The sequence below is a fragment of the Macaca thibetana genome, chromosome 3, assembly GCF_024542745.1.
Source record: "Macaca thibetana thibetana isolate TM-01 chromosome 3, ASM2454274v1, whole genome shotgun sequence".
NCBI lineage: Eukaryota > Metazoa > Chordata > Mammalia > Primates > Cercopithecidae > Macaca > Macaca thibetana.
The window spans coordinates 47756266-47782137 of record NC_065580.1 but is presented as its reverse complement, the minus strand read 5'-3'; the positions used below and the strand labels follow the sequence as shown (position 1 = coordinate 47782137).

The following is a 25872-nucleotide window of genomic DNA, read 5'->3' as shown; positions in this document are numbered from 1 at the left end:
TTAACCAAATGCAACCCAGTTAACTTACTTCAGTTGCCTTTCTCTTTAAATTTCAAATGATAAAAGTCAGCTTCTCCCTCTAAACTTTAATAAGGCAAATAAATATTTCTTGGCTTTCATAAAGCCCTAGGAGCCTTAACTATGCAACAGTTCATTCACTAAGAATGTCTGTAGAGGAGGAAGGGTAGTCAGGCGGTACCAGCAAGGGGAGTAGAATGGAGTCCCTGCTGTGAAGAGAGATAAGAGCTGGATGAAATAGTGACTGAAAGAACAGAAAGGAAGGGGAGGCCAAAGAAAATACATGGCCTTCTCTTGGTAGGGCCAAATCATGAGGCCCAATCCAGCCTACTACCTTGACTTCCTCTCCTCTTGTCTCTCAGGAGCCCGCTCCCTGTTCTAGTCAAAATAAATGTCTCTTCTCTGATGTAGAAGAATAAGAGTCCCCGATCCACACCCGATATCATGGCTCTCATCTACTGCATGTGAGCTCATTACTTTATTTATCAAAACAAAAATGTTCCTTTTTTTTTTTTTTTTTTTTTTTTTTTTTTGAGATGAAGTTTAGCTCTTATTGCCTAGACTGGAGTGCAGTGGCGCGACTCAGCTCACTGCAACCTCTGTCTTCCAGTTTCAAGTGATTCTCCTGCCTCACCCTCCCAAGTAGCTGGGATTACAGGTGCATGCCACCACGCTGGGCTAATTTTTGTACATTTAGTAGACAGGGGGTTTCACCATGTTGGCCAGGCTGGTCTCAAACTCTTGACCTTGTGATCCACCTGCTTCAACCTCCCAAGCGCTGGGATTATAGGCGTGAGCCACCACACCTGGCCCAGATGTTCCCTTCTTAAAAGGAATCCTGATGGTAACTATTAAAATAATAAACTATACTACATATCATGAAGCTTGCATATATAGTTTTATTGTTGGACTTATCTTTATTTTTTAGTTATTAGTGTGTATTATTATAAATTGTTCGGCTATGAACTCATTGAACAAGGCCATCTTAGTATCCCCAGATCCTAAAGCAGTATACACTAGGCGTTCAACACACTGTAATGCTACAATATTCCTTCCTCAGAGAGGGGGGTCTAGGAGTATACTAATTATCTGCATTTTATATGATCATTCTGCATAAATAATCATAGCCACAATAGCAGCTTTTATCTGAAGTTGTGTATTGATTAGGAGAAGGTTTCAGCTTCACCTCACCATAGAATATCAACTTTTCACTTCAATTTTCTATAGAGTATTTTATACTATAGGAAAACTTCTATAGAGTATTTTATACTATAGGAAAACAGACTCTAACATCTCTTCCAAAAATAATCCATAACATTTAATAGTTTATTCATAGTCACCATGAGGACTTTCACCTCTCATCTTTTAAATCTATTTTTAATTGTCTTAGAGGTTACATTACCCTAATTTACTTATAGAGTTTCCACTTAGACCAAAACGGTGAATACTGTAATTGTTGGGGATGATGAATTAGATGAAAAATAGACTATGCATTTTCAATCACTGCATTTAATATTATTACAGTAGATGGCCAAGTATTACATTGTAAGAGATGAAAGTACAACGCAAATTGATGAGGAAATCATAATCTTAAAATTTTCACCAACAGGCTGGTATTGATTTTGATGTGAAAGTAAAAAGCCTACTTAATACATTTTTTGCTCAATTCACTATTGCATGTACACTGGGGAAAATACCTTGCATTCTATACCAGCCCATTAAATCAAAATGAACAAGGGGGGCATTAATTTTTTTTTTTTTTTTTGAAACAGTCTTGCTCTGTCACCCAGGCTGGAGTGCAGTGGCGCAATCTCAGCTCACTATAACCTCCGCCTCCTGGGTTCAAGCAATTCTCCTGCTTCAGACTCTCGAGTAGCTGGGATTACAGACACGCACCACTGTGCCCAGCTAATTTTTACATTTTTAGTAGAGACAGGGTTTCACCACGTTGGCCAGGCTGGTCTTGAACTCCTGACCTCGTGATCTGCCCGCCTCAGCCTCACAAAGTTCTGGGGTTACAGGTGTGAGCCACCGTGCCTGACCCATCTTTTCTACTTACACTGCACTATAGATAACTCCCAATTCCTGATGATAGCCAGCTACAGGAGCAATTCATCATCAGTATCATTTTATCATCAAGTTCTCTCATATCTGATAAAACCTATTCCTTTCTGACACATCTAAATTTCAAATGAGTGCTACAGATAAAAATTGTTAAATAAGTGGCTATAATGTGATTCCAAAAACAAAAGGCATCCACTAACTGTACTTTATTATCTAATTACATGATCATTCTGTTAAACTTCAAGCAATGTATTTTAAATAAGTGCAGACATATTGTCCATCTCAATTTCATAAATGTTGTATCATATATCCAATGTATATCACTTTAAATTTTCTCAACCTGCCTATTTCAAGACAGCTGCTACATAGTACTTTAATATTTCCTGTTTGATATATTAATATGCAGTTGAATCTGATTAGGTCACAACTTCTCAGTGAAAAGATGTTCATCTACTTAAACATCAGTTTTATTTCAACAGAATGACACTTGACAGAGAATATTTCCTTTTCTACTACTTTTTCCAGTTGCAGTTTGTATCAGTATGCTTCCCATTAAGACAACAAATATATACATAACACCAAGACATATGAGTAAAAGGTATAAATGCAGTCAATTAGCCAGATGTTTGGAATCATGGACACAAACACCAGAAGCATTATAAAACCTACATGAATGGTAACGCTTGACAGGATATGGGAGAAGTATTTTTTAAGAAAACCTTATAAGCATAGCACAAAGATGACAAAGACACAATTATAGCCCACTGCAGCCCTGAACTCCTGGGGTTCAAGCGACCACCCTGGCTTAGCCTCCCAAGTAGCTGGGGAATGCAGGTACATGTTACCATGCCCATCCAACCTTTTTTTTTTTTTTTAGAGAGATGGGGTATCATTGTGTTGACCAGGCTGATCTAAAACTCCTGGCCTCGAGTGATCATTGTGCCTCAACCTCCCAAAGTACTGAGATTAGAGGCGTGAGCCACTGTGCCTGGTCATCTTGTTTTCTACAATGGAACTTACCTCCTCTCTCTCTTGCTTCTGTAGCACCAAGTATCAGAAGACATCATCTAGTCATTACTAGAAATACTTACATCATTCTGGTTCTCCTCAGTAATTTCTGCATATTCTCATTTTAAGAATTCATGACTCCTCATCTTTCTCTTCCCGAAGGTGAGGGTTACATGGTGAGGGAAGTTCACACAGCAGCCGCATGGTATTGGTGAAAGGCACTAGACCTGTAGCATTCTGCTTTGGCACCTGTCAAGTCTCTAGTCAACAGCATTTGTGTAACCTGGTTTTCAGTGAACTACCTGTAGTAGTCTTAGTAGTCTCTAATCATGTATTCCATACTACCATTCCTGGCTTCTTCTTTTCATCATTACTGTGAGGTCCTTTAAAGCACTGGTCTTGCATCCAGCTCCCTTGTTCTGCCCAAAAGTGCAAGAAGTCTCAACTGCCTTCCTGGGCGCATAGGAGCCTGCTAACTATCTTCCACCTGCTTTATCTGCAGACTCTTCTCATATGGTCAACCATCTCCATCTAATTGATCCCATGTCATTCGATATGGGATACACCCACGAGATTGTTGCTTCACAAAATTCCAGAAGAAGAGGGCTGTGCAGCCATTCCAACTCTGCCACCAGCACACTGTCATCAGACAGGGGCTTTATATAAGGCTTGACATCCCCTGGCTTTCACCTAGAGAGTGAAGCACAAATCTCTAATGCTCAGATCTTCTATTAAAGGGAGCTTCTATCATTATCCCTGGCTGTAGAGGAAAGACGGCAGAACACACGGCTGCCATGTCTACTGAATCTTGTTTCAACTCCCCTTCTAACCAAGGCAACACTTACTTAATAATGTGATGAGATCATCTCACTCTTTGGCTAATTTCTTTCCAATCTGTTGTTAAAATAAAAATAAATTTATGCACTGATATCTTCAGAGCTTTGTTTTAAAAACTCAAAACGCTTTTCTATCTCATATAGCTCAGCTGCTTGAAATACACTATCTTGGGTGTCAAGACCATTAAACCAACTAGAAGTTTCAGTAGCCTACTCAGAACTCAGAAAAAGGAATTTAACTTTTTTTTATTGCATTAACACTCTTCTCTGAAAAAACATTGTAATGGCAATAAGGTTCAGTCCAGTTTAGTGGGAAAAGGGCTATGGGTATTGAAAACATATACAGACACATATATACATAAATATATACATACACAAAAAAGAACTTACTCAGAAGAAAATATACAACTTAATATATCAAAAGACTATACATTTTTATGATAGACTCCATAAACACAGTCAGCTATATATGTTACATAAGTTATGAAAACACTGGTTTTATCCACATATTTCTTTTTTCTCCTTCTTCTCTGTCTTCTGAAAGCATTTGAAATATCAAATATAGTTGCCTATGTAGGGTCCTCCGACAGACTATTAGGTGATAAAATGGTATAAGGAGACATGTAATTGAAGTGGTAAGAACAGATATTATTCAGAGAGAATGTAAAATCAATAAAGGGTAGAACATCGAGCTTTATATTTAGGAAAAATGGGGATGGAATAACTCTGATACCAAAAATGAATAAAGATATCAGGAAAAAACTACAGATCCTTATTTATAAATATAGGTACAAATTTTCCAAATAAAATCTTGATAAATCCAGCTGAATAGTTAAAAATATGACCAAATAATATTTAATCCAGGAATGTAAGACAGGTAAATTTAAGGATATCCATTAAGGTAATATATTTACTATATTAACAAATAAATACACAACACATATATTACCATCTTGATTGATACCTAGTATCAAAAGTCAAAGTACTTGAAAAATCTAATTTCCACCTAAAGTAAACAAACAGCAACCAACAATGAAAATAAACCACTTGACCAATTGGAAATAGAGGGGAAAAAACTTATTTGATTACATATGAGGAGCCTAAGGGAAATAGTACATTAAATGATAAATATCAGAAGGATGCCCATGAAAGTCAAGAGGGAGGAGAGGTCCTAGTCAACAAAGAAAAAAAACTGAGATGTATAAGGCTTTTTTTAAAAAAAAAAAAAAAAAGACAATGTGTTATTTTGGATAATATGGCTACCTAGAAAGACACAGACAATAAACTGAAAAATATAAATAAGAATATTTTGAAATGCGGTCGGAATCAAGATCAACGTTAATGGCCTTGTTATACATTATCATAAATAAGCAATTGGAAGATTTATTGGAGAGAATATTTTTAACAATAACAAAAAAATACAGAAAACCTAGAAGTAAATCTAAGAAGTAATGTGCAAAGTTTATATGAAGAAAACTGTAAAATTCAACCAAAGGAAATAAAAGAAGTTCTGAAAAATGAAGATACACCATTCATTCAACAACAACAAAAAAATCCCTACCCTATACTGAACTCCAATCTCAACAGAATAAACACAATTGTATAGGTACTAGAATAAAATATGAGAGAATAAAGAGAAAGTGAAGGATCTGAAAAGGATGCTACTGGAGAAACGTACTAATGAATTTAGTTTTCCACAAGCTAATCTTTAGCACCAGCATCCATGCAAAACATTTTATGAATGTCCAATTTATAACACAGTATGCTAAAGCTGAAAGTTTGTATTGAATATAAAGAACAATGGTTGCCTCTGAAAAGAGAAATTAAATTTTCTTTTTAAAAGTTCTTTTATTTTTTACAATGTGCATGGAATTTTTAAAAAATAAAAATGGAGTTATGCACATGTACCCTACAACTTAAAGTATAATAATAATAAATAAATTAAAAAAACAAAAAAAAACAAAAAACAAAAAAATAAAATAAAAAATAAAAAAATAAAAATGGAATAAATTTTTAAAAGTTAAAAATATAATGTACATAATTCTAATGCATGAAATCAGTTTGGTGAAATGCTTTTCTTATATAAATTAATTATGAAAATCAGTAATTTATACACTATAAATCTTTAACCAGATACTGTATAAATAAAAAGTGTTGTTACTCTTCAAAACTTATTCAGTGTAAATTATAATCGTGGGCTTTATTACTTAATGTATATAATCTGTGTATATCCTCTTAATTAGTAATTTGAGATATTTTTTCAAAATTTCTTTCTTTTCTTCAGTTATTGTCATAAATACTCACCAGTTTTAAAAGCAATTTTGAAAACTTCTACTCAAAACAGAGAAACAATAAAAAACAGGGAAAAAATAGAATAGAAAAACCTCCTGCTCATTCATAAGATGTACAGAAATGTTGTTCATGAGTAATCTTGTAAATGTTCACCTCTATATCAAATGTAATTTATTTTCTACTGTCTGAGCAATGATCCAAACATATTTGAAGCATTTTTTTAATTAAGGAGAACATACAATGTAGTCTATTTTAATTTTCTTCATATTTCAAAGGTTTGTGTTTAAGCTTTATTAAGAGTGCTCTTTAAGTTATTTTCCTACCAATAGGTCTTTAATTAAATATATCTGAAAATACAAAGTCTAATTCTGTTAGAAAACTTAATGATTCTTAAAATATTTGCTTTCATGAGTATATGATTATTTGAAAAACAAACTCCAAAGGGCAACAATTAAGCGACACGAGGTTCCACATAGGCAGAATTTAGAAAATTAAACTAATTTTCTAATTAATTTAATTTAAACATTAAATTTAAATTTAGAAAATTAAACACACACCATATATATATACATAGAAAACGTTATACTGAATAAAATATGTTCAACTACAAAGCGGATTAATAGAATCAGATTCCTTTTAGACTAGTAAATTTGACTCATTCAACATGTTCAGATGCTGTTGGCCCTCTGTATCCATGGGTTCCTCATCTGTGGATTCAACCAACCAAGGATTGAAAATATTCAAAAAAAATTTGCATCTCTTAATACGTATAGACTTCTGTTCTTGTCATTATTCCCCCAAACAATATAGAATAACAACTATTTATACAGTATTTACATTGTATCAGGAAATATATATAATCTAGAGATGATTTTAAGTATAAGGAAGGATATACATAGGTTATAAGCAAATACTACACTATGTTATATCAGGGATTTGAGCATCTTCGGATTCTGGCATCCAAGGGAGGTCCTAGAACCAGTCCCTCACAGATGCTGGGGAATGACTGTAACCCCTTATTCAATGTTAAATCCCAATTGTACACTTTTTAGTGTAGCACTGAAAAATTTTAGAAGAATTCTCATATAAACAATGTTATAAAGTTAACTTTCTAGATAAGCTGAAATAAAACTGGTTTTTAAAAAAACAGAGAAAGAATTGACAATTTTACAGATTGTTTAGTCAGAAGATATTAAAAGCATATATAGGCTGGGCTCGGTGGCTCACGCCTGTAATCCCAGCACTTTGGGAGGCTGAGGTGGGCGGATCACCTGAGGTCAGGAGTTTAAGATCAGCCTGGCCAACGTGGTAAAACCCCATCTCCACTAAAAATACAAAATTAGCCAGGCATGGTGGTGGGCACCTGTAATCCCAGCTACTCAGGAAGCTGAGGCAGGAGAATCACTTGAACCCAGGAGTTTGCAGTGAGCCGAGATGGTGCCATCGCACTCCAGCCTGAGCGACAAGAGTGAAATGCTGTCTCAAAAAAAAAAAAAAAATATATATATATATATATATATACACACACACACACACACACACATATATATAGCATATATACAAGCTACAAGATTACTATCAACTGGTACAGTACTTTATAAACTACAAACTCATCTTTGCCCTAGGATTAATCACTAACCACTTCAAGAAGGAATGTGGACACAGACTGGCCCACTGTAGCATTTAAAGTTTTTTGGCTAAATACACACATCTGTGTTGTTCTTTTCAAATTGTCAAGATATAAAACCCATTTAAAACCTACTTTTAAATACCATGCAGCAATGATCCCTTAGAGGCAGCGACTTTAGATGATGCTTAAACAATGAATTTTTTTTCCAACAATAACAATTTTCTTTAAATTCATTTACAAAACCCTACCACACAGCATGACGCATACTTTCCTGGTAAGCAACTATAAAGTAGAATTAACTATCCTCAAATGACTATGAAACTAAGTCAGCCATATCAGATTAAGATGACCATAAATGCAGTTTAAAACATGCTAATTTACATAGCCCCCTAACCATGTTTAATTGCCACATTAAAAACCCTTCAGATGCTGGTCTGTCCTTTTACAACTCAGAGTAGTATTAACTGAATTAACTTGTTTTGTCTGAATGTTGCACTTTGTTTTTTCATTTATATAGCTGGGAACATTCATGAGCTCTAGCTATTATGTCTAAATATTTTCATTAAACAGAATAAAATAATCAAATCCATCAAACTGGTTTTAAGGAGGTAAGCAATGCATTTTTGAAAGGAAATACTCTCTTAGCCCTAAGCAACATGAGTCATCATGAAGGAATTATTCATATATATATATATATATGCTGTTACCCATTTCTATCTGGTACTTTTAACCATGTGGGACATACCCATCTTCCCATGAACATGGAAACTGAAAGTAACCCAAGGGCACTAGCCAGTTTTGGAATTACTACCATAATCCCTCCTACACCACACGCACCATACGCACCACACTCCCATACTCTGATTTCTGCAAGCCACAAAAAGCCAAGGTTTTCACCCTAGGGCATTCTAGACTCTTTTGACACCCTATCTCAGAGTAGAAACTCAATCTTCATACTGGGCTGTCAACCATTCACATTTTAGATTCCGAGTACATAATCATTTGGCTTGTTTTTGCTACACCCTCTGGGTGCCTCACACTCTAGAATGAACTATTGATTTGTAGACATCTAGTATGTTTAGATTTCCCTTCCCTTCTGGACTACTCTTTCACGTTTCCTCACCTACCCCACAGCTTCAGATGCATTATCTTACTACCCTCTATTCTCAGCTCCCCAATGACCAGGATACAACCAGGAACTGAGGATAAATCAATTACTCCACTTGTTACTTAGGCAACACCCAAACATTAATGAAAGCATCTTTTGCCCTCATGTATTATATAGAAGCTTCAGTAAGCAGCAATGCATAACAAGAGAAAGTGACTGATTCTGACCTACCTAAGGAAAAAAATCACATTATCTTGTGATTATCTTGGCTTCTTCCATAACATAATAATCTTTGGTTACCATAATGCCTAATCTCAATTAGAAGTTAGAAACCCCAAAGTATCCACACCAGGCAGCAAAGCAAGAATAATCAAGATTGACATATTTCAACATACATATAGTTGCATTGAAAGGCTCCCTTAACCAATTCACTAAATAATCCCACCCACAAAAGAACTATGCATGGGTGAAATTTCTATAGTTTATGCACTAAAAGTAAAGTCTTCCCATGACTGCTGGAAATCACCAATATGACTGTTCTGTTTATCTTATGCTGTTATAGCAACCAAGGGAGACAACTGGAAATGGGATAAAGTCTCTTTAATACCGATGAAGATTAACAAGGGAGTGAAATCAAGATAGTAAAAGAAGGAGAAGGTGCTGTGATTTAGCCAGACATAATAATTGCTGACATGCTACTATATTTCATTTTAGATCTCTTTCCTAGGTGTGCAGATGAGTGTACTCAACTCCATTTCAGTTGTGTTCTTTAACGTACGCTAAGCTAGACAGCTAGAACAAAAGCTAAGCTAGAAAGCTAAAGTTTATTTCCTAGACTTCCTGACAGTTAGATGTTGGCACATCACCTAGCTCTTGCCAAGCAAATACACTGGAATTACTTTGGAAAGCAAGGTTAACACACTGAGACAGAGGCCGGCTGCTGTTGCCTCTGCTGTTTTTACTGGCAAGGTCAGTGACACAAAAATCTGATTTTTCTGCAACATAGTAGATCTGAATGTCCAACCTCTACTTTTCATGAAGACAAAAGCTACGGCCAGGGCATCCATGTGAGGTGGCCTCCTAATTCTCCAGGTTCTTCTTCTTTTTTTTTTTTTTTTTTTTTTTTTTTTAATGAGACAGAGTCTCTGTCACCCAGGCTGAAGTACAGGTGCATAATCTCAGCTCACTGCAACTTCCACCTCCCAGGTTCCACAGATTTTCCTGCCTCAGCCTCCCGAGTAGCTGGGATTATAGGCACCCACTACCACTCCTGGCTTATTTTTCTATTTTTGGTAGAGACGGGGTTTTACCATGTTGGCCCGTCTGGTCTGGAAGTCCCAACTTCAAGTGATCCACATGCCTCAGTCTCCCCAAGTGCTGGAATTACAGATGTGAGCCACCGTGCTGGGCCTCTCCAGGTTCATAAACGCCACAGAAATTGCAGCTTCCTTAGCCACCTATAAAATGAGCAGCCACTACTCCAAGCAGAAATATGCTCATTGGTTGTTAAGCAAGAAATAAACTTTCATTGTGTCTGAACCATTATACATTTTTTAATCTCTTTGTTACATAAGCTAGTGGTTACCCTAACTGATAAGGAGTCCAATAAATATTTATTGAACGAATGTTAAAGAAGAGGAAGTAAATGCAAGAAGGAGGTGGAGTGAGGGTGGGAAAGATGGTGAAAGATAAACAGATGGTTGAGGATCTTGATTTTTTAAAGAATTAATGGGATAAATGTTCTCTTGGAGTACAGAATTATTTCATACTATTACAATTACTAAATTAATAATAACCTATTTGAATTTATTTTCTATTGGTTTTTCAGTATAACATCTGTTCACAATTCCTATCCTGTTGAAATTTATACTCTAATCCACTCCATAAATTTTAAAAAATGATTTCGGTTTCTGATTACAATTTTGCCATAATGTAATTACAAATCCAAAAGTTAGGGAAAGTCCTCCATAATACATGAAGCTAAAATCAAATATAGACATCAACATAATACATATGCAAAAACTAGATTTTCATTTTATTACATGCATACTAATTATTAAAATGTAACACTTTTGATAATATTTTAAAGCAGTGTCCCCATAGTGTGCTCCACAGACGCCACTCTGATGGTCCCCATGAACTTTTCAGGGGGTCTATAAGGCCTCCATTTCCAAGTACGTATCTGTGAGGGATGATTGTTTTCATACATACTCCAAATCAAATAACATTACACAACATATTGAATGCAAAAGCAGATATAAGAATCCACCTGTTTCTATAGGCCAGATATTAAAGAGATTTACAAAAATGTAAAACAGGCCTAGGGCACAGTGGCTCTTCCCTGTAACCCCAGCACTTTTGTAAGCTGAGGTAGGAGGATTGCTCGAACTCACGAGTTTGAGACCAGTCTGGGCAACATAGCGAGACCTCATCTCTACAAAAAATAAAAAAATTAGTGAAGTATGGTGGCACATGTCTATAGTCCCAGCTACTTGGGAGGCTGAGGCAGGAGAATCACTTGAGCCCAGGAGGTCAAGGCTGCAGTGAGCTATGATCATGCCACTGCACTATAACCTGGGCGGCAGAGCAAGACCTTGTTTCCAAAAAACAAAGAACAAAGCAAAAGTAAAACAGTACCCTCTTCTCACTAAATATTTTTGTTTTGAAATATATACTTTTCATAAAACTGTCTTATTTATGTTGATACATAATAAATTTATTGTTTTTATTTTTAAATGAATATATATTTTAAATGTTCTCAATCTTAATTTCCAATATGCTAAATATTGATAAAACTAACCTACAGAACAGAAGCTCTTTAGGGTCCTAAATTTTTAAGAGTTTAACGAACCATAAATAAATTAGTGAAATCCTGTAACAATGCCAGGATTCCTTTTATTAATAGTAAACAATAAACTATATTTAAATATAGCCAATTTTCTATATGAATAAAATGCTAGGCAGTCTTCCTATTGCTGTAGTAGAAATAACATGGCATTGAACACATGGGTTTAAATACCAGTTTCACAACTTATTAGCTGTGTGGGCATCTGGTCCCTATTATTCTCACTACTACCATTACAACAAACTCAACATTATGCATATCAAAACTAAAATTGTTGCATTCTGCAAGCATTCTTGAACACTTAATTACGCAGAATTATAGAGAGTAATTTATATGTAATTATATACACTTACTAATTCAATTATCTGGGAGTATATTTTAGCTAACTCACTATTCAGAGTTATACTTTCTATAGTAGCAGTTGCAGCATAACTGAGTATTCTTAAAGCAAGCAATTAATAAACTCTAACATAAAATTTTTCCTTGCCAAATTATATCTGTCTTGTTCTATGGAAACTCAACAAAATACTTACTTGTTCAAGGGCCTATGTTGATCCAAAGATTTCCTTTCAGGAAAATGTTGGTGCTGCCTAGGGATACTAGTACCCTTCAATAAAAAAAAGTATTCAACTAAGAGAGCTGTCTAGACCACTCATCTTTGATAAAAGAAGATCAGCTTTATCATAACCTGTATGTCAGGCATCCAAAACCTAGGAAACTACTCTTCATTACTAACAAAATAATACTTTCAGTAGGTATGATCTCAATTCTTTTACTCATCTACATTTTACAAAATGGCTTGTTGAAGAAAGTTAGGTTCTAAGAAGGAAGCTCTAAAACAATAGTCTTCATTTTTTTTCCCTCTCATATTCCTAAAAGAATTTTCTAAAAATCCACAACATACATTTTCAGTTGACATGTAAAAATTTTCATCATGAATTTAAATGATTGCAAAGGCTATAATTTCCAGCATGTCACAAATACTGTGATTTTTATATAAAACTGTTATATCAGTCTTTTAAGGGAACCAAAAAATCTAAATTCCACAGTAATCTGATATACGCCAGCAAGAATTTTATTTTTTAAAAAATTCAAGAGTTAGAAAATATATATACACTTTTTTGCTTAAACTCATTTCTAGTTATCTCCCCACAGGCTTTTACCCTAATTTAATCATTTTTATTTCTAAAAGTTTTTAACTGATCACTTCTCTTCAATAAAAATGTATCTTAAAATTGAACTTTTAAATTGTGTTTAATTTTCTAAAACTGTTATGTTCAAAATAAGAAATATATGGAAATGCATTTCTTAATGAGAAGGGCTAGATTTTTTTCTTTTTTAAAATAGTGTATAGGCCTCTGAATGAATGTTACTCATTGCTAGTATAAAGTTTCACATCAATTTTTTCTATTTTTTATTTTCTCTGTTTATGAAAGAACTGAAATTGTTCACTAAGTAGACGACGAGAAGGATGTTTTGTTATGGCAATGTTACTGAAACCAAAATCACATAGCTTATTAAAAATATTTGATGTTTGAAAACTATCAGCTGTTAACTCAATTACATCTTCCTTAAGTTTGTTGAAACCGAAGAATTAGAAACCATATGAGTTGCTCTGCCTTGCTTGTTGTAACATGAGTCAAGAGCAATTCTGAATTTTTAAAAATGTAGTCTGTAAAAAACATACCTATCGTAGAAATATTTCCTCCTTTTTGATCATAATAAAGTAACCCTCGTGTTTCCACTTTTGTCAATCTTACTAGCACCAGCCAGTGTATTTCCTAAGACCGTTAAGGCTTGAAGTAAAAAATACATTGGAAATGTATCTCTTCTTCATTATCCTGGATTTCTAGAGTGTTAGTCTAGCTGATTTGTCTGCCTACAGTCTTTCCTCTCTTCAATCCATCCTCTGCACAGCTGCAAGAGTAAAATTTATATAAAAAATCTAATCATGGGACTCTCCTGTTTTAAAACCTTCAAGGTATCTCCAAATTAAAATACAAGCATATGAGGACAAGATTACCTGATCCCTATTGACCTCTCTAGCCTGATCTCCCAACCACCTCCCATTTTCTCCTGTACTTATTCTTTTAGCTCCCTGTACACACCACATGGTTTTATGTATTACCTTTCCATCATGTTGTCCCTCACCAGAATATCCATTCCCTATTTACTGCCTAGCTGATTCTTACCTGTGCTTAAAGGCTCGATTCAGTAATCTTCTTTTCCAGAAAACTTTCATGTAAGATCCCTCACACACACACATCTACCCCTTCCTGCACATACAATGGGCACAGGTTATTTTCTTTGTACTGCCACAGCGCTTATCATTTTGTATTTAAATAATATAATTATCGGCCGGGCGCGGTGGCTCAAGCCTGTAATCCCAGCACTTTGGGAGGCCGAGGCGGGTGGATCACGAGGTCAGGAGATCGAGACTATCCTGGCTAACATGGTGAAACCCCGTCTCTACTAAAAATACAAAAAACTAGCTGGGCGTGGTGGCGGGTGCCTGTAGTCTCAGCTACTTGGGAGGCTGAGGCGGGAGAATGGCGTGAACCCGGGAGGCGGAGCTTGCAGTGAGCCAAGATCAGGCCACTGCACTCCAGCCTGAGAGACACAGCGAGACTCCGTCTCCAAAAAAAAAAAAAAAAACATAAATAATATAATTATATCTCTGTCTCCCTATATAGACAGTAACCTCTTCTAAGGACTAACAAAATTAACAGCACAAAGCAGGTGCCAAACATTAAAAGTCAAATTGAATAAAATAAAACTTGATTGTTAATCATAAGAATTATAATAGCTAGCTCTTATAATTAGCATATTCACTTCTCTATTCATATGCTTTTAGTGTTCTTCTGTCATCTGCTAGTTTTTACATTTTACTTGTATTGTGGTTAAAAAAATAATCTATCTCAATTCTTTTTTTTGCAACTAGGCAGAGTATATATACATATATAGAGCACAGCTCTGTGACTTTGGTGAAATTACATAATGTGTCTTAGTCACAGTTCCTTTATTAAAAAAATAGTAATTACAGGATCACATTCAGTAGGTAGGATTAAATTAGGATGCTGTTGTCCCAGCTACTTGGGAGGCTGAGACACGAGAATCACTTGAGCCCTGGAGGCAGAGGTTGCAGTGAGTCAAGATTGCACTACTGCACTTCAGCTTGGGCTACAGAGTGAGACTCCGTCTCAAAAATAATAGTAATAATAATAGGATTCATGTGAAATATTTTATATAAACTATAAACACTGGCCAGGCATGGTGACTCACACCTGTAATCCCAGCACTTTAGGAGGTCAAGGCAGGCAAATCACTTGAGGTCAGCAGATCAAGAACAGCCTGGGCAACATGGTGAAACCCCACCTCTACTAAAAATACAAAAATTAGCCAGGTGTGGTGGCAGGCGCTGTAATCCCAGCGACTCGGCAGGCTGAGGCAGGAGAACCGCTTGAACCCAGGAGGTGGAGGTTGTAGTGAGCCAAGATCATGCCACAGCACTCCAACCTGAGCGACAGAGTGAGACTCTGTCTCAAAAAAAAAAAAAAAAAACAAAGCAAAACAAAAACTATAAACATTATGTACATAATAAAAATTGTTTATTTTATTAAAATCACATCCATTATAACAAAAAGTAGAGTGGTTAAAACTCTAAACAACAGGAAATACCTTAAGAAATAAGACAAACTTTAAATAAGAAGGTCTTAACCTTTCTGCTGCTGAACTTTTAAAATTTAATTCAGTATAAAATTAATATCCCGCAGTGGCCTTTGCACAATCCTGTATCTCCTTAGTTTCCTGTACCTCATGAAAGATGTAGGAGAAATAAGTGATTATTTGAAACTGTTCAGGTTGGGAAACATGATCTGCTATCATGAATATTTCATTTCTTGAAAATATTTTCATGCTTATCCTTTTCAATAATGCCACATCATAATGCTTTATTTCATCTGCCCGTGACAGACATCATTACTAATCCTATACAGCTCCTTGTTTCATGCCACGCTAGAGCAGCTATTGAATTTCCTACAACATGGCAGCCAATCCTGACATTCATATGAGGAATACCATGATAAATATATAAAGGACTATAAATAAGGCAACAAGAATTAAAACATCATAGGTTCTGAAGGTGGCATCTTGACTTAAGTGAAAGAAACTCAATAAATAACCAAAGTTGAAGGATGAAAATGAGAAACAATTACCAACTAGTTTATAAACTACAGTTTAATCAATTTACAGGGCCAATAAACCTAGCACTCCAATCTTGATTTTTCATGCCATTCCTTGCCAAAAAGAATCATGGCTTCTGGAGAAATAGCTAGTTTCAGGGCTAGATACAGAAGATACACAATTACCCTGGATCACCTTGCTAGGCCAAAAAGTAAGGAAATGCTCAAAAATGATATTTTAAACCTATCACAAAGACTTAGAATTATAAACCACCAGTAAAAAAATTTTTTTAATAAAAAGTAGATGGAAATGATGAAGAAGGGAAGTACTGGCAGAGCAGGATGCTAAAGACTGACTAGTAAATGAAGAGTAAATACTGGCACTGGTACATCATCATTTTGCAACCATGACAATAAAGCCTGGTCCAGGCAAGAATTATTAGTAGATGCTAAATCAAGAAGAGAAATTTCAATTAAGAGCAGGATATATGCAGGGTATCTGAATATCTCCCCATGGATTGCTCATTAATAGCAGGGGGATAAGTAGTAACTAAAAAATAGAGAAACTAGACAGTACCTTGACCAGATAAATATTGAGTGCTTCCAGATGCGATGCCTGGAAAAGAGAAATCATTTATATAATATCCTGGCTAGGAATGAAAAATTTGAACCTAACTCATGAGAAAACATCAAACAGACCTCAAATGAGAAGCATTCTATTAAAAAGGAAGGAAGGAAGGAAGGAAGGAAGGAAGGAAGGAAGGAAGGAAGGAAGGAAGGAAGGAAGGAAGGAAGGAAGGAAGGGGCAAAGGCCCTGTATTCTTCAAATGTATCAGTGTTATAAAAGATAAAAAAAAGCAAGCTGAAGAATTGTTACAGATTAAAGATTAGAAGAGATTAAAGAGACCTGACAAGCAAGTACAATACACGGCTCCATACTGGATCCTGTACTGGAGAGAAACAAAAAGCCAATGTTTATAAACTACATTACTAGGTACACTGACAAAATTCAAATATGAATGTTAAGTTATGTAATAGCAATATATTAAAGTTACATTTACTGACACTGGATATTATACTGTGATTATATAAATAAAATGCTTTAATCTTAGGAAATTGCATTGCAATATTTAGAGGTGAAAGAAGGCAATAATATCTGCAACTTTCAAAAGATTCTAAAAAAAGAATATAAACATATATTCATTCTCTCTATACATATGCATTCTCTCTATAGGTTATTTCATAAATATATTCATTCTCTCTGTATATATGTGTACACACACGTATATATGTGGAGAGGAGAGACAGGGAGAGAGATCACACGATAAAACCAATGGGACAAAATGTTAGCATGTCAACACTTGATAAGTCCCAGCTTTAAAAGAATATGGGTATTCTTTGCAACTTTGACGTAAGTTTAAAATTATTTCTAAATACAAACGTTGAGGGGGAAAAAAGCAGGCAAAAGATAAGCACAAAATTCAGGTACTGTGAGAGAGAGGAATCGGAGAGAGGAGGAATGCACAGAAGAACGTGCTGACCGTGTTCTCTGTGACACTCGTGGCTGTTCCTCTTATTGCTATGCTTTGTAACTACCTACATGCTACATATATTCCTGTGTGGATAAAATATTCCATTAGTAAATATTACATCAGAAAGAAGAATAAAAAAAATACTCTGTGAATTGTTTTAATAATTTCTTTAAAACTACAGTAAGAATATGAAGAGCCCACACAATGCAAGCACAACAGGACATACACTAATAGGTATTTCTGGAGTAATAATCATTAATTTGTTTTTATTCCTACTGGGTTAAAAGCACAATACTATATTTAGGTCAAGTTATTTAGTTATCTTCATTCTTCCTCAATTTGGTAGTACTTCTTTCTCTCAGCAAAAAGGCTTTTTTTTTATTAACACAACATGTAGTACAGTTAACAAAAGCTAATACACATAATTATAGCTAATATTTATCGCTTACTAAATGCCAGGCACTATGCTAATAAGTACTTGATATATATTATATCTTTCAATTTTCACAGTTACTCAAACGATATAGATCCTATTATTTCCCCCCTTTTCACATGGGGAAAAAACAAAAACAGAAAGGTTAAGTAACCTGTCCAAGGCCACACAGCTAATGTGAGTCCAAATTTGAACCTAGAGAGTCTCATTCTAGACCTCATACTTGTAAACAACATGCTCCACTGCAACTGAACCTGAGATTCTGTTCTCAAATAGTTCTTACATTGAAAACCTAGGTAAAAAACCAGTGGATAAGCAATAGATTATAGCTATTATTTCCATTCACTGAGCAATGAATGCTGTACATAAAGACTATCTTAGATTTGCATCCCCCTCTTCGTTTTTCCTTCTGACCACTCATTAAAAAAAGGAAAAGATATTATTAAGTAATTAAGATGCTACCAGAGACAGAAGAACAGATAGAAAAACTTTTAAGATATTCTCAATCTATATACACTACATAATCCACATTTTAAAAATATTGAATATGCTTATATGGAAAATGCTGGTTATAATGGATATAGGAAAAAAGAGTTTTCTAGCATAATAGAATTCTCAGGTGTATTATGTGGATATGTCATTTTATGGCAGCCCAGCATCCAGCCCTTTTCCTGACATCATCCCTGCTTCTTTTGGGGGAATTTTCTGTACTATGCAGTCCTGGTGGAAGCATAAATCCAAATACATGTTCTCCATTATGGAAACTAAAGACATCTTTTAAAGGCTGCTTCCAGAAAACTCTCTGCTCACTCCAAAGGTATAGGGAAGTGAACATAGAATCCAAATTCAGTCAATCAGACACATTCTCTCAAGATTTAGTGTATTAAGTAGAATCAATGCACATACCAAAGATGTGGTTAGAGTTTATTTACGCCAGCAACACAGCCTAACCTTTTTGTTGTTGTTGTTCCTGAAAGTTCTTGCTACCAAGATCTTCCAGATCTGCCTAATTCTTATCTGTTTCAAGCATAACTCTTTAGTCTCCCTTCAATCCTGTAAGCTTTTTCCCATCCCAGATACCAGATTTGTCTAACAAACTCCTTTTTTGCTTTTAAGTCAATCTGTTTCCTTTACCGGCAACAAGAGTAACAACAACGACAAATCTGTAAAATAAAATATAAAAGCATAAGGGGATAAAATTATATAATCTTATTTAGCAGTTCTTTGGGTGACTTTTATTCTTTTCCAATGGTTTAGTATACTGGGAAAAGTACTGGCCAAAGTATTTAAAGAGCTAAAATCTAGTCCAGGCTTTCCATCAGCTGGCTTCAACATCTGAAGTGTGAATTCATTCTGGTCCTCATTTTTTTTAAAGCTGTAAAGGAAGATGGTTTGAACTTCAAGTTTTGTTATATTCATAAAATATTATGTTTTATAGAAGGGACCAAAGATTTCAATGACAATACCAATAATACAGACCTTCTTTCAAGAAATTAGCACATGGATGACTGTTACAGTATTTCCTGTTCTTTTTTAATATTGTTTTCATAGAAATAAGATGTTACAGTAGTTTTTCACACGACAAACAGGAATCAAATACTTTCAGACCATTTCCCTAAAGGGATGACATTATGTATCTCAGAAGACTTAGCAGTAATAAAAAACTGGTTTGAAATATTACTATCAGTAAATAGCATTACATTTGTGAGATGCACAGGCAAAACAAGGCATCTTCTATAGGTTTTTACATTTTGTAATACCACAACATTCTCCTGAAATGTTATTCCCTTCATGTTTTCAAATGTTGTATAAATACCAGCCTTACATAAGTTTCAAGTTCAAAAGAATAAAAAATTCCTTTAAAAGATAACTGATAATTAGACATGTTTTGCTACAGCTGTATAAAATTCATTGGTATAATTACTAAGGAATATATTCATAATAGTATTAGGATTTCAGTTTTCATGAAAGGGCTAAAATTACTCGTGTCAAAGTCAGGCAAAATTTTGCAAACTGGCATTAATCATGAATTGGTGAGAGTCTAAAAAGCCAGTAGGAAATCGTAGAATGAGGTCAGAAGGAGTTTTAATGTTGAAACCAATACATCAATAGAAAAGTACTGCTACCAATTCTTTAAAAATTAAAAAAAGAAGTCATTTTCAAAAGCCAATCAAGATTAACAATCATTAAATCACATCTCCAAGAATAATTATTATTTAATTTTAACACTTATCAAGCATTAACTGTATTTAAAAGGTGATGAGACTTTGTTCTTCTCATAAAAGTTTTATCTCCCTAGACCTAGGCTTAGATATATTATTTGTTACCACCTCTCACAGCAATTCAAAACACAGGTCATCTATCATGGCAGTCAGGCTAAATTCTGGATGGCAAAGAGGAAGATGAATTAGTCCTTGGTCTTAAGCACTCACCACCATGGAATCAACTCAATATAATGTGATACATGCTAGAAAACAATAGTATTTAGTATAATCTGTTAAGGAAGTAATTAATTCTGTTTAGGGACAGAGGAAAAGCTATAAAGAAAAGGTGACATATTAAAATTTTATAAAAGTATCAAAAACTCTTATCCAGACAAAGGACTTCACTGTCGGTCAGATCTGAGTTTAAACCCAACCCTAACCCGTGTTGGTCATGTGAAACTGAGCCAGTTGTTTGGAAACCTAGAATGTAGGCCTAGTTCTGCTGCTCTTCAGCCATACCCTTAGGTAACATTTAACGTCTCTCAGCCTCAATTTCCTAATCAATGAAAAGAGTCAGTGAGTCATTCTCTATGATCCTTAATTTCCCCTCCAGTAATAACATGACTCTATACCTTACAGTAAATTAGAGAAATTCCTTTTTTTTTTTTTTTTTTTTTTTTTTTTTCATAAACTGCTCTTTATTGGCATCTGAAAAAGAGGTGCCTCAGCCTTCAAGGCTGGGACAGAAGTTGGGGAGGAGCTGCTGTCCCTGGGCTCAATACCAATAGATCTTCTTGTATTTCCGAGTCTCCTTGATCCCCATGGCCTCCATCACCTCCTCCTGTAGTGTCTTTAGACGGGGCACGTAGGTTCTTTCTAAAGCATCTTCCACTGATGTGTCTTTGGGGCCATCAATCCATGTTTCAGGGACGATGCCATCAGCTCTGGGAAATTCGGGTTTAGGGATAATTCTCCCCGATCGTGTGGAGACTCGTACCCGCTCTCCTGCTTCAGTAAATCTCCACTCAATCTCAGTGGGTTTCCTGTCCATAGGATCCACAAGTTTGACCTGGCGGTGGAGCAAGGGGGCTTCACTAGGGATCATGGTTCCTCGGTAATCCATGGTCTTGCCAATGTAGCGGTAATATGTGTTCCGCCCTCCCACGACCACGCAGTTTTGCTGCCGGATAACTTGAACCACTTTGCCCTGCTTTCCGGCATCCTTGCCTTCTAGGATCTCCACCGTGTCCCCACAGAACAGATACCAGTCTTCATCAGAGATGGGTTCCACAACCACTGGGCGCCGCCTGCTCCATGGGGCGTTCTTCCTCTTGTCTGCCAAGGAGCCTGAGGGGCTCATCCCATAGCAGTAATTGGGGGGCAGAGTGACCTTGGATGCCAAGGCCAGTAGGGCAGAAAGACGCATGCCTGGAGGCTGTACGAAATCCCTTTGCCAGCAAAAATGCTCAGAAATCTTCCTTGTCAGCTCTCCACTTTCCGCGGCACTTCGGCTGCTCAGCACATGGGCCCTCCGAGAAATTCCTATTGATATTGAATGTGTTCATTTAGCAAATACCTCTAGAACACCCAACTAGGTACTACTGGGCTAAGCAAGTGGAATAGATCATTGAACAAAATAAGCAAAAATCTCTGTTCTCAGGGAGATTACACAGAAAGCATCTATGGAAAAACTTATAAAATTCTTTATTGCACCCTTGTTCAAACAGAACTTCCCTGTACAGTTGACATATATGTTAAAAATAGTTAACACTGGAAAATTTCCAAATAACCATAAATATTAACACAGAGAAAGAAATCTAGACAGTGATGAAGTATAGTTAGTAGCACTACCATCAAAATCACGTTTCTCTAAATTCACACTGAGTCAGTGAGCCTTAGCAGCTTGACAAAAAGGCAGCATGTTAATGAGATTTCCCTAAACCAATTTAGTATATAGCCATATTTTTTCCTCATTTAAATTATTCCATAGTTTCTTAAGAACTATGATACAACCAGGTAAGTTTTATTTAAAGATAAATAAAATCTGTATATAGTGAGAAAATATTAACACAAAAACCTACAATCTCGCTTCTTTTTCAGATATTCCACTTCCATACTTGGTGTTTTCAGCCTCATTTTAGGCTATTTTATTATACAAGATTTTTATTTCAGTTATATATTATCACTGTTTGAAAACTGATTTATTATTCAATAGGCAATTGTAGGACATCCGCTCTTAGGCATCTCCAAAACAGAAACACAGTCAGAGTATGCCAGGTGATGGAGGGGCTACAGAAAGGATACATGATGAGGTAAGGAAGAACAGAATATAGCCACCCTCAAAATACACAGCAACTTGAGGAGAGTCATGGCAAGTCTTACAATCTTCCATGCTTGGACTCTTGTTTACTAATTTACTAATTTCTCTGTAGGATTTTTCCCGTTCTGTTATGGTGATGTCTTCCTCATGGCTGCTACAGTATCCTAGATTCTGCAGCCTGCCTTCTCTCAAAACTTTTGAATCTTTCTATTAATTGCATCCCTTTCTTAGAAAAGAAGATCTTACTAGGGTTGTGGTGACTTTCCAGTATGCAGTATAAAGTCCTCATGTTCAGCCCCTTAATGGCTGTGTGCTTTTGACTGCCTTTGGATAATGGGGTCACAAGATTTTAAAAAAACAAAATCTTGTTAGCATATGCCTAAGGCACCCATCAAAAGAGGACCATAGCATAGGAGGTAACATGAAGTTTCTAAGAAAGACATGCAAGTACCTTCTGTGGACCCTTCAGCATGTAATGATACCGTATGACCATGGAGACTGTATGTACTGAGACTGAACTGAGAAGTCACTCCCACAAAGTAGGGCCATTTCTTTGACTGTCAGGCACTTTTGGTGGAATGTTCAGTATATAATAGTGACACAGTATCACCATAGAGACTGTATGTACAGAGACTGAACTTAAAAGTCACTCCCACAATGTTAAGGCATTTCATTAAAGGCACAGAAGTAAACACTGGCAAATATATATAGCCTATACTAAAAATTTAAAATTCTAAAAGGTGTGAAGAAGTGGGTGTAGTCATATGTTTATGTAATTTAAATAGGCTCAGCTTAGGAAACTATTCTTTGAAGCAAAACAAAACAAACGTACAAATAAAATATTGTGAAAACACTGTTTTTAAAGCTGAGCTGGTCAGCATCAAACATGCACTTCAAAGTAGCGTGTCTTAAGTTTCATAATTGGTATTCTTCAAACTGTGAAACTCAAGAATATATTGACAAATGGCCACAATTTTGGGTAAGAGAACAATCACCTTGAGAAACATTTTCCAAAGTTTCAGTATTCCAATTTTACCAAGGAGAAACAGCCAGCATTATACAATTGCCAGTCTGAGGTTCTGTGCCAACATCATGCATAAAAATTGCAAGCAATGACCAAACAAAATATAAAATACAAAGGACAAATGCTTGAGGAAATGGATACCCCATTTTATATGATGTGATTATTATACATTGCATACCCGTATCAAAACATTTCGTGTATCCCATAAATATATATACTTACTGTGTATCCACAAAAATTAAAACAAAAAATCTGAAAAAAAATACAAAACACAACAAAGAAAACTTTGGAATAATACTTCCTTTATGCTGAATATTTCTACAAAATGCTAGAGCCACATGAAAGAAAAGAATATGTATCTCTTACTCTCTTTCCTTCTGTCAATGGGCACGAGATAAATATTCCTTCACCTTCCACCTGCCACCCACCAGATGCCACTGGCTGCTATCACATAACCACAATATGAGCCACCTTACAAGGAAGCAGATACCAAGGAAGGCAGAGAAGAGAGATGGAGTTGACTGCCTATAAGCATTCAAATGATCACTGACTTTGTCACTTCTGATGAGTTCTGTTCTTTTTTTTTTTTTTTTTTAACATAAGTGAATTCTGTTTCATAAAAAAAAGGAAATGATGAGAGTGGTACAGGATGGCAGATAAGAAAGACAATTTAATCTATTTCTTTCCCTCCTACTCTACCCAAAAGGCTATGAACATAATGTATGAGCAAGGATGATAAGAAACACTAGTTTTGCACTAGAAAAACAAAACAGGGACAGAACATTATGAGCAGTCATAATTCCTAATCAGTTTCATTTTTCTATTTCAAGTGCTGTAGATCACTGATCATGTTCTTGCAAATACCCATAAAGTCTACACACTGAAGATGAACAATTAGGGTAAAAGTGAAAATAATACATTGATTTAATCTGTTTTGTTACCCACTGGAGGAAGGAATCTATAAAATTATCCAAAGTTGTAATTATGGAGGATTAAGAGACTTGCCCCTACAAAATTATCCAATATTTTCATTATTGAGGATTAAGAAACTTTCCCCAAAACACTTTAAAGTAGCGTTAAGTGGTGAAAAAAAAAAAATGTGGAGAGAAAGAGATCACATGCCTCCCACAGGGTAGTTGTTAAATGAATATTTCTTAAATTTAACTGAAAATATATAAAAGGAAAGAAGAAATAAATTTTCTACAAAAAGGAAAAATAATTCGAGATGATCAAAAAAGTTAACATACTGGAAGACAGTGCGGCACTGAGGAATGAAGGCTGGTATCATCTACTGGGCAGAATTGTTTTGAAAACTGGATGAGATGTTTGCAAATGTATTCAGCAAATGTCATGCAGTAAATACATTGAAATTGAGAAAAATCACTGACTAAAAGAGAGAAACCTGTTTTTCAGTGCTACTAAGTAAAGTGAAGTGGAAAAGAGGCCATGCATTTAGGATCCTCTTTCTTGGTCCTTTCATGATCCAGGAGCTGCTACTTGTAAAGCTGCTCTGTGGCAGATATTTCAATTTGTTTGTTTTCTTGACAACTTCAGTTATAAGCTTTGCTAATGCTTATAAGTTCCCACAGGAGAAAAATTGGTTAGTGAGGATTATGAACTAAAGGAAAATGGCTTCGAGGATAGGTTGGTAAGAGTAGGATAAATTCTAATATTATACAAAAATAGTAAGATTATACTCTACATATTTTATACCAAATTAATTTCTCCTGTACTGAGTACAGTAACTCATAAATCCCACTCACTCTGTCCCTAAGCATGAATGAAGAACATGAGAAAATACATCAGGGATTTAAATGAACGTATTTTTAAGTTAAGGAACTCATATTTGACAAGAATGGCTTATGTTTTAGGAAATACTATTTTGAATCAAATCAAAGTTGAAGTGGGTTTTTTCCCCCTGCTTTTTTAATCATGGAGGAAGAAGAAAAAGGCAAACATCGATTTCTGATGGTAAGCTTGCTCTGATCCTTCCCATTTTAGTCTGCAGCAAAGACCTCATTCAGTTCCTGAAAAAAGCCAAGCCCTCATCATGGTTACTTCAGATTATATAATGGGAGCTGCTCTGAACTATCCAAGCATAAAGCAGGTCTCCAAAAATTGCTCATGTGCTAAAGCTTGATATTGTCATAAGTGTCTACAAATGCATACTGAATAATGTAAATTGATAACCTGTTGACAATGCATTTGCATAAATCAAGTCAATATTCATGTAATAAATTCACCATTGAGCCTTTTCTCTTTCCTCGTACTGATCATTCTGTAGCTAGTAAAGTCCTAGACTAGGCTGGTAACTTTAGGTAAATGAAATGGAAAGACTGGCATCCTAAAAGAACAACTAATAAAAACCTAAAAGAAT

General features: G+C 35.4%; 2 protein-coding genes across 4 annotated transcripts in view; both read right to left on the bottom strand.

The window, feature by feature from the left end:
- The window catches only part of IMMP2L (inner mitochondrial membrane peptidase subunit 2), an 869510-nt gene that overhangs the window by 670101 nt on the left and 173537 nt on the right, over positions 1-25872 (bottom strand). The window lies entirely within an intron of this gene.
- On the bottom strand, positions 20810-21710 carry LOC126949826 (39S ribosomal protein L24, mitochondrial-like). The gene has a single exon (XM_050782655.1). The coding sequence runs from the start codon at positions 21575-21577 to the stop codon at positions 20927-20929; it is 651 nt and encodes a 216-aa protein (XP_050638612.1). The 5' UTR covers positions 21578-21710; the 3' UTR covers positions 20810-20926.

Excerpts from the sequence above, each read along its gene's own strand:
- LOC126949826 (XM_050782655.1), bottom strand. The coding sequence starts at position 21,577 with ATGCGTCTTTCTGCCCTACTGGCCTTGGCATCCAAGGTCACTCTGCCC.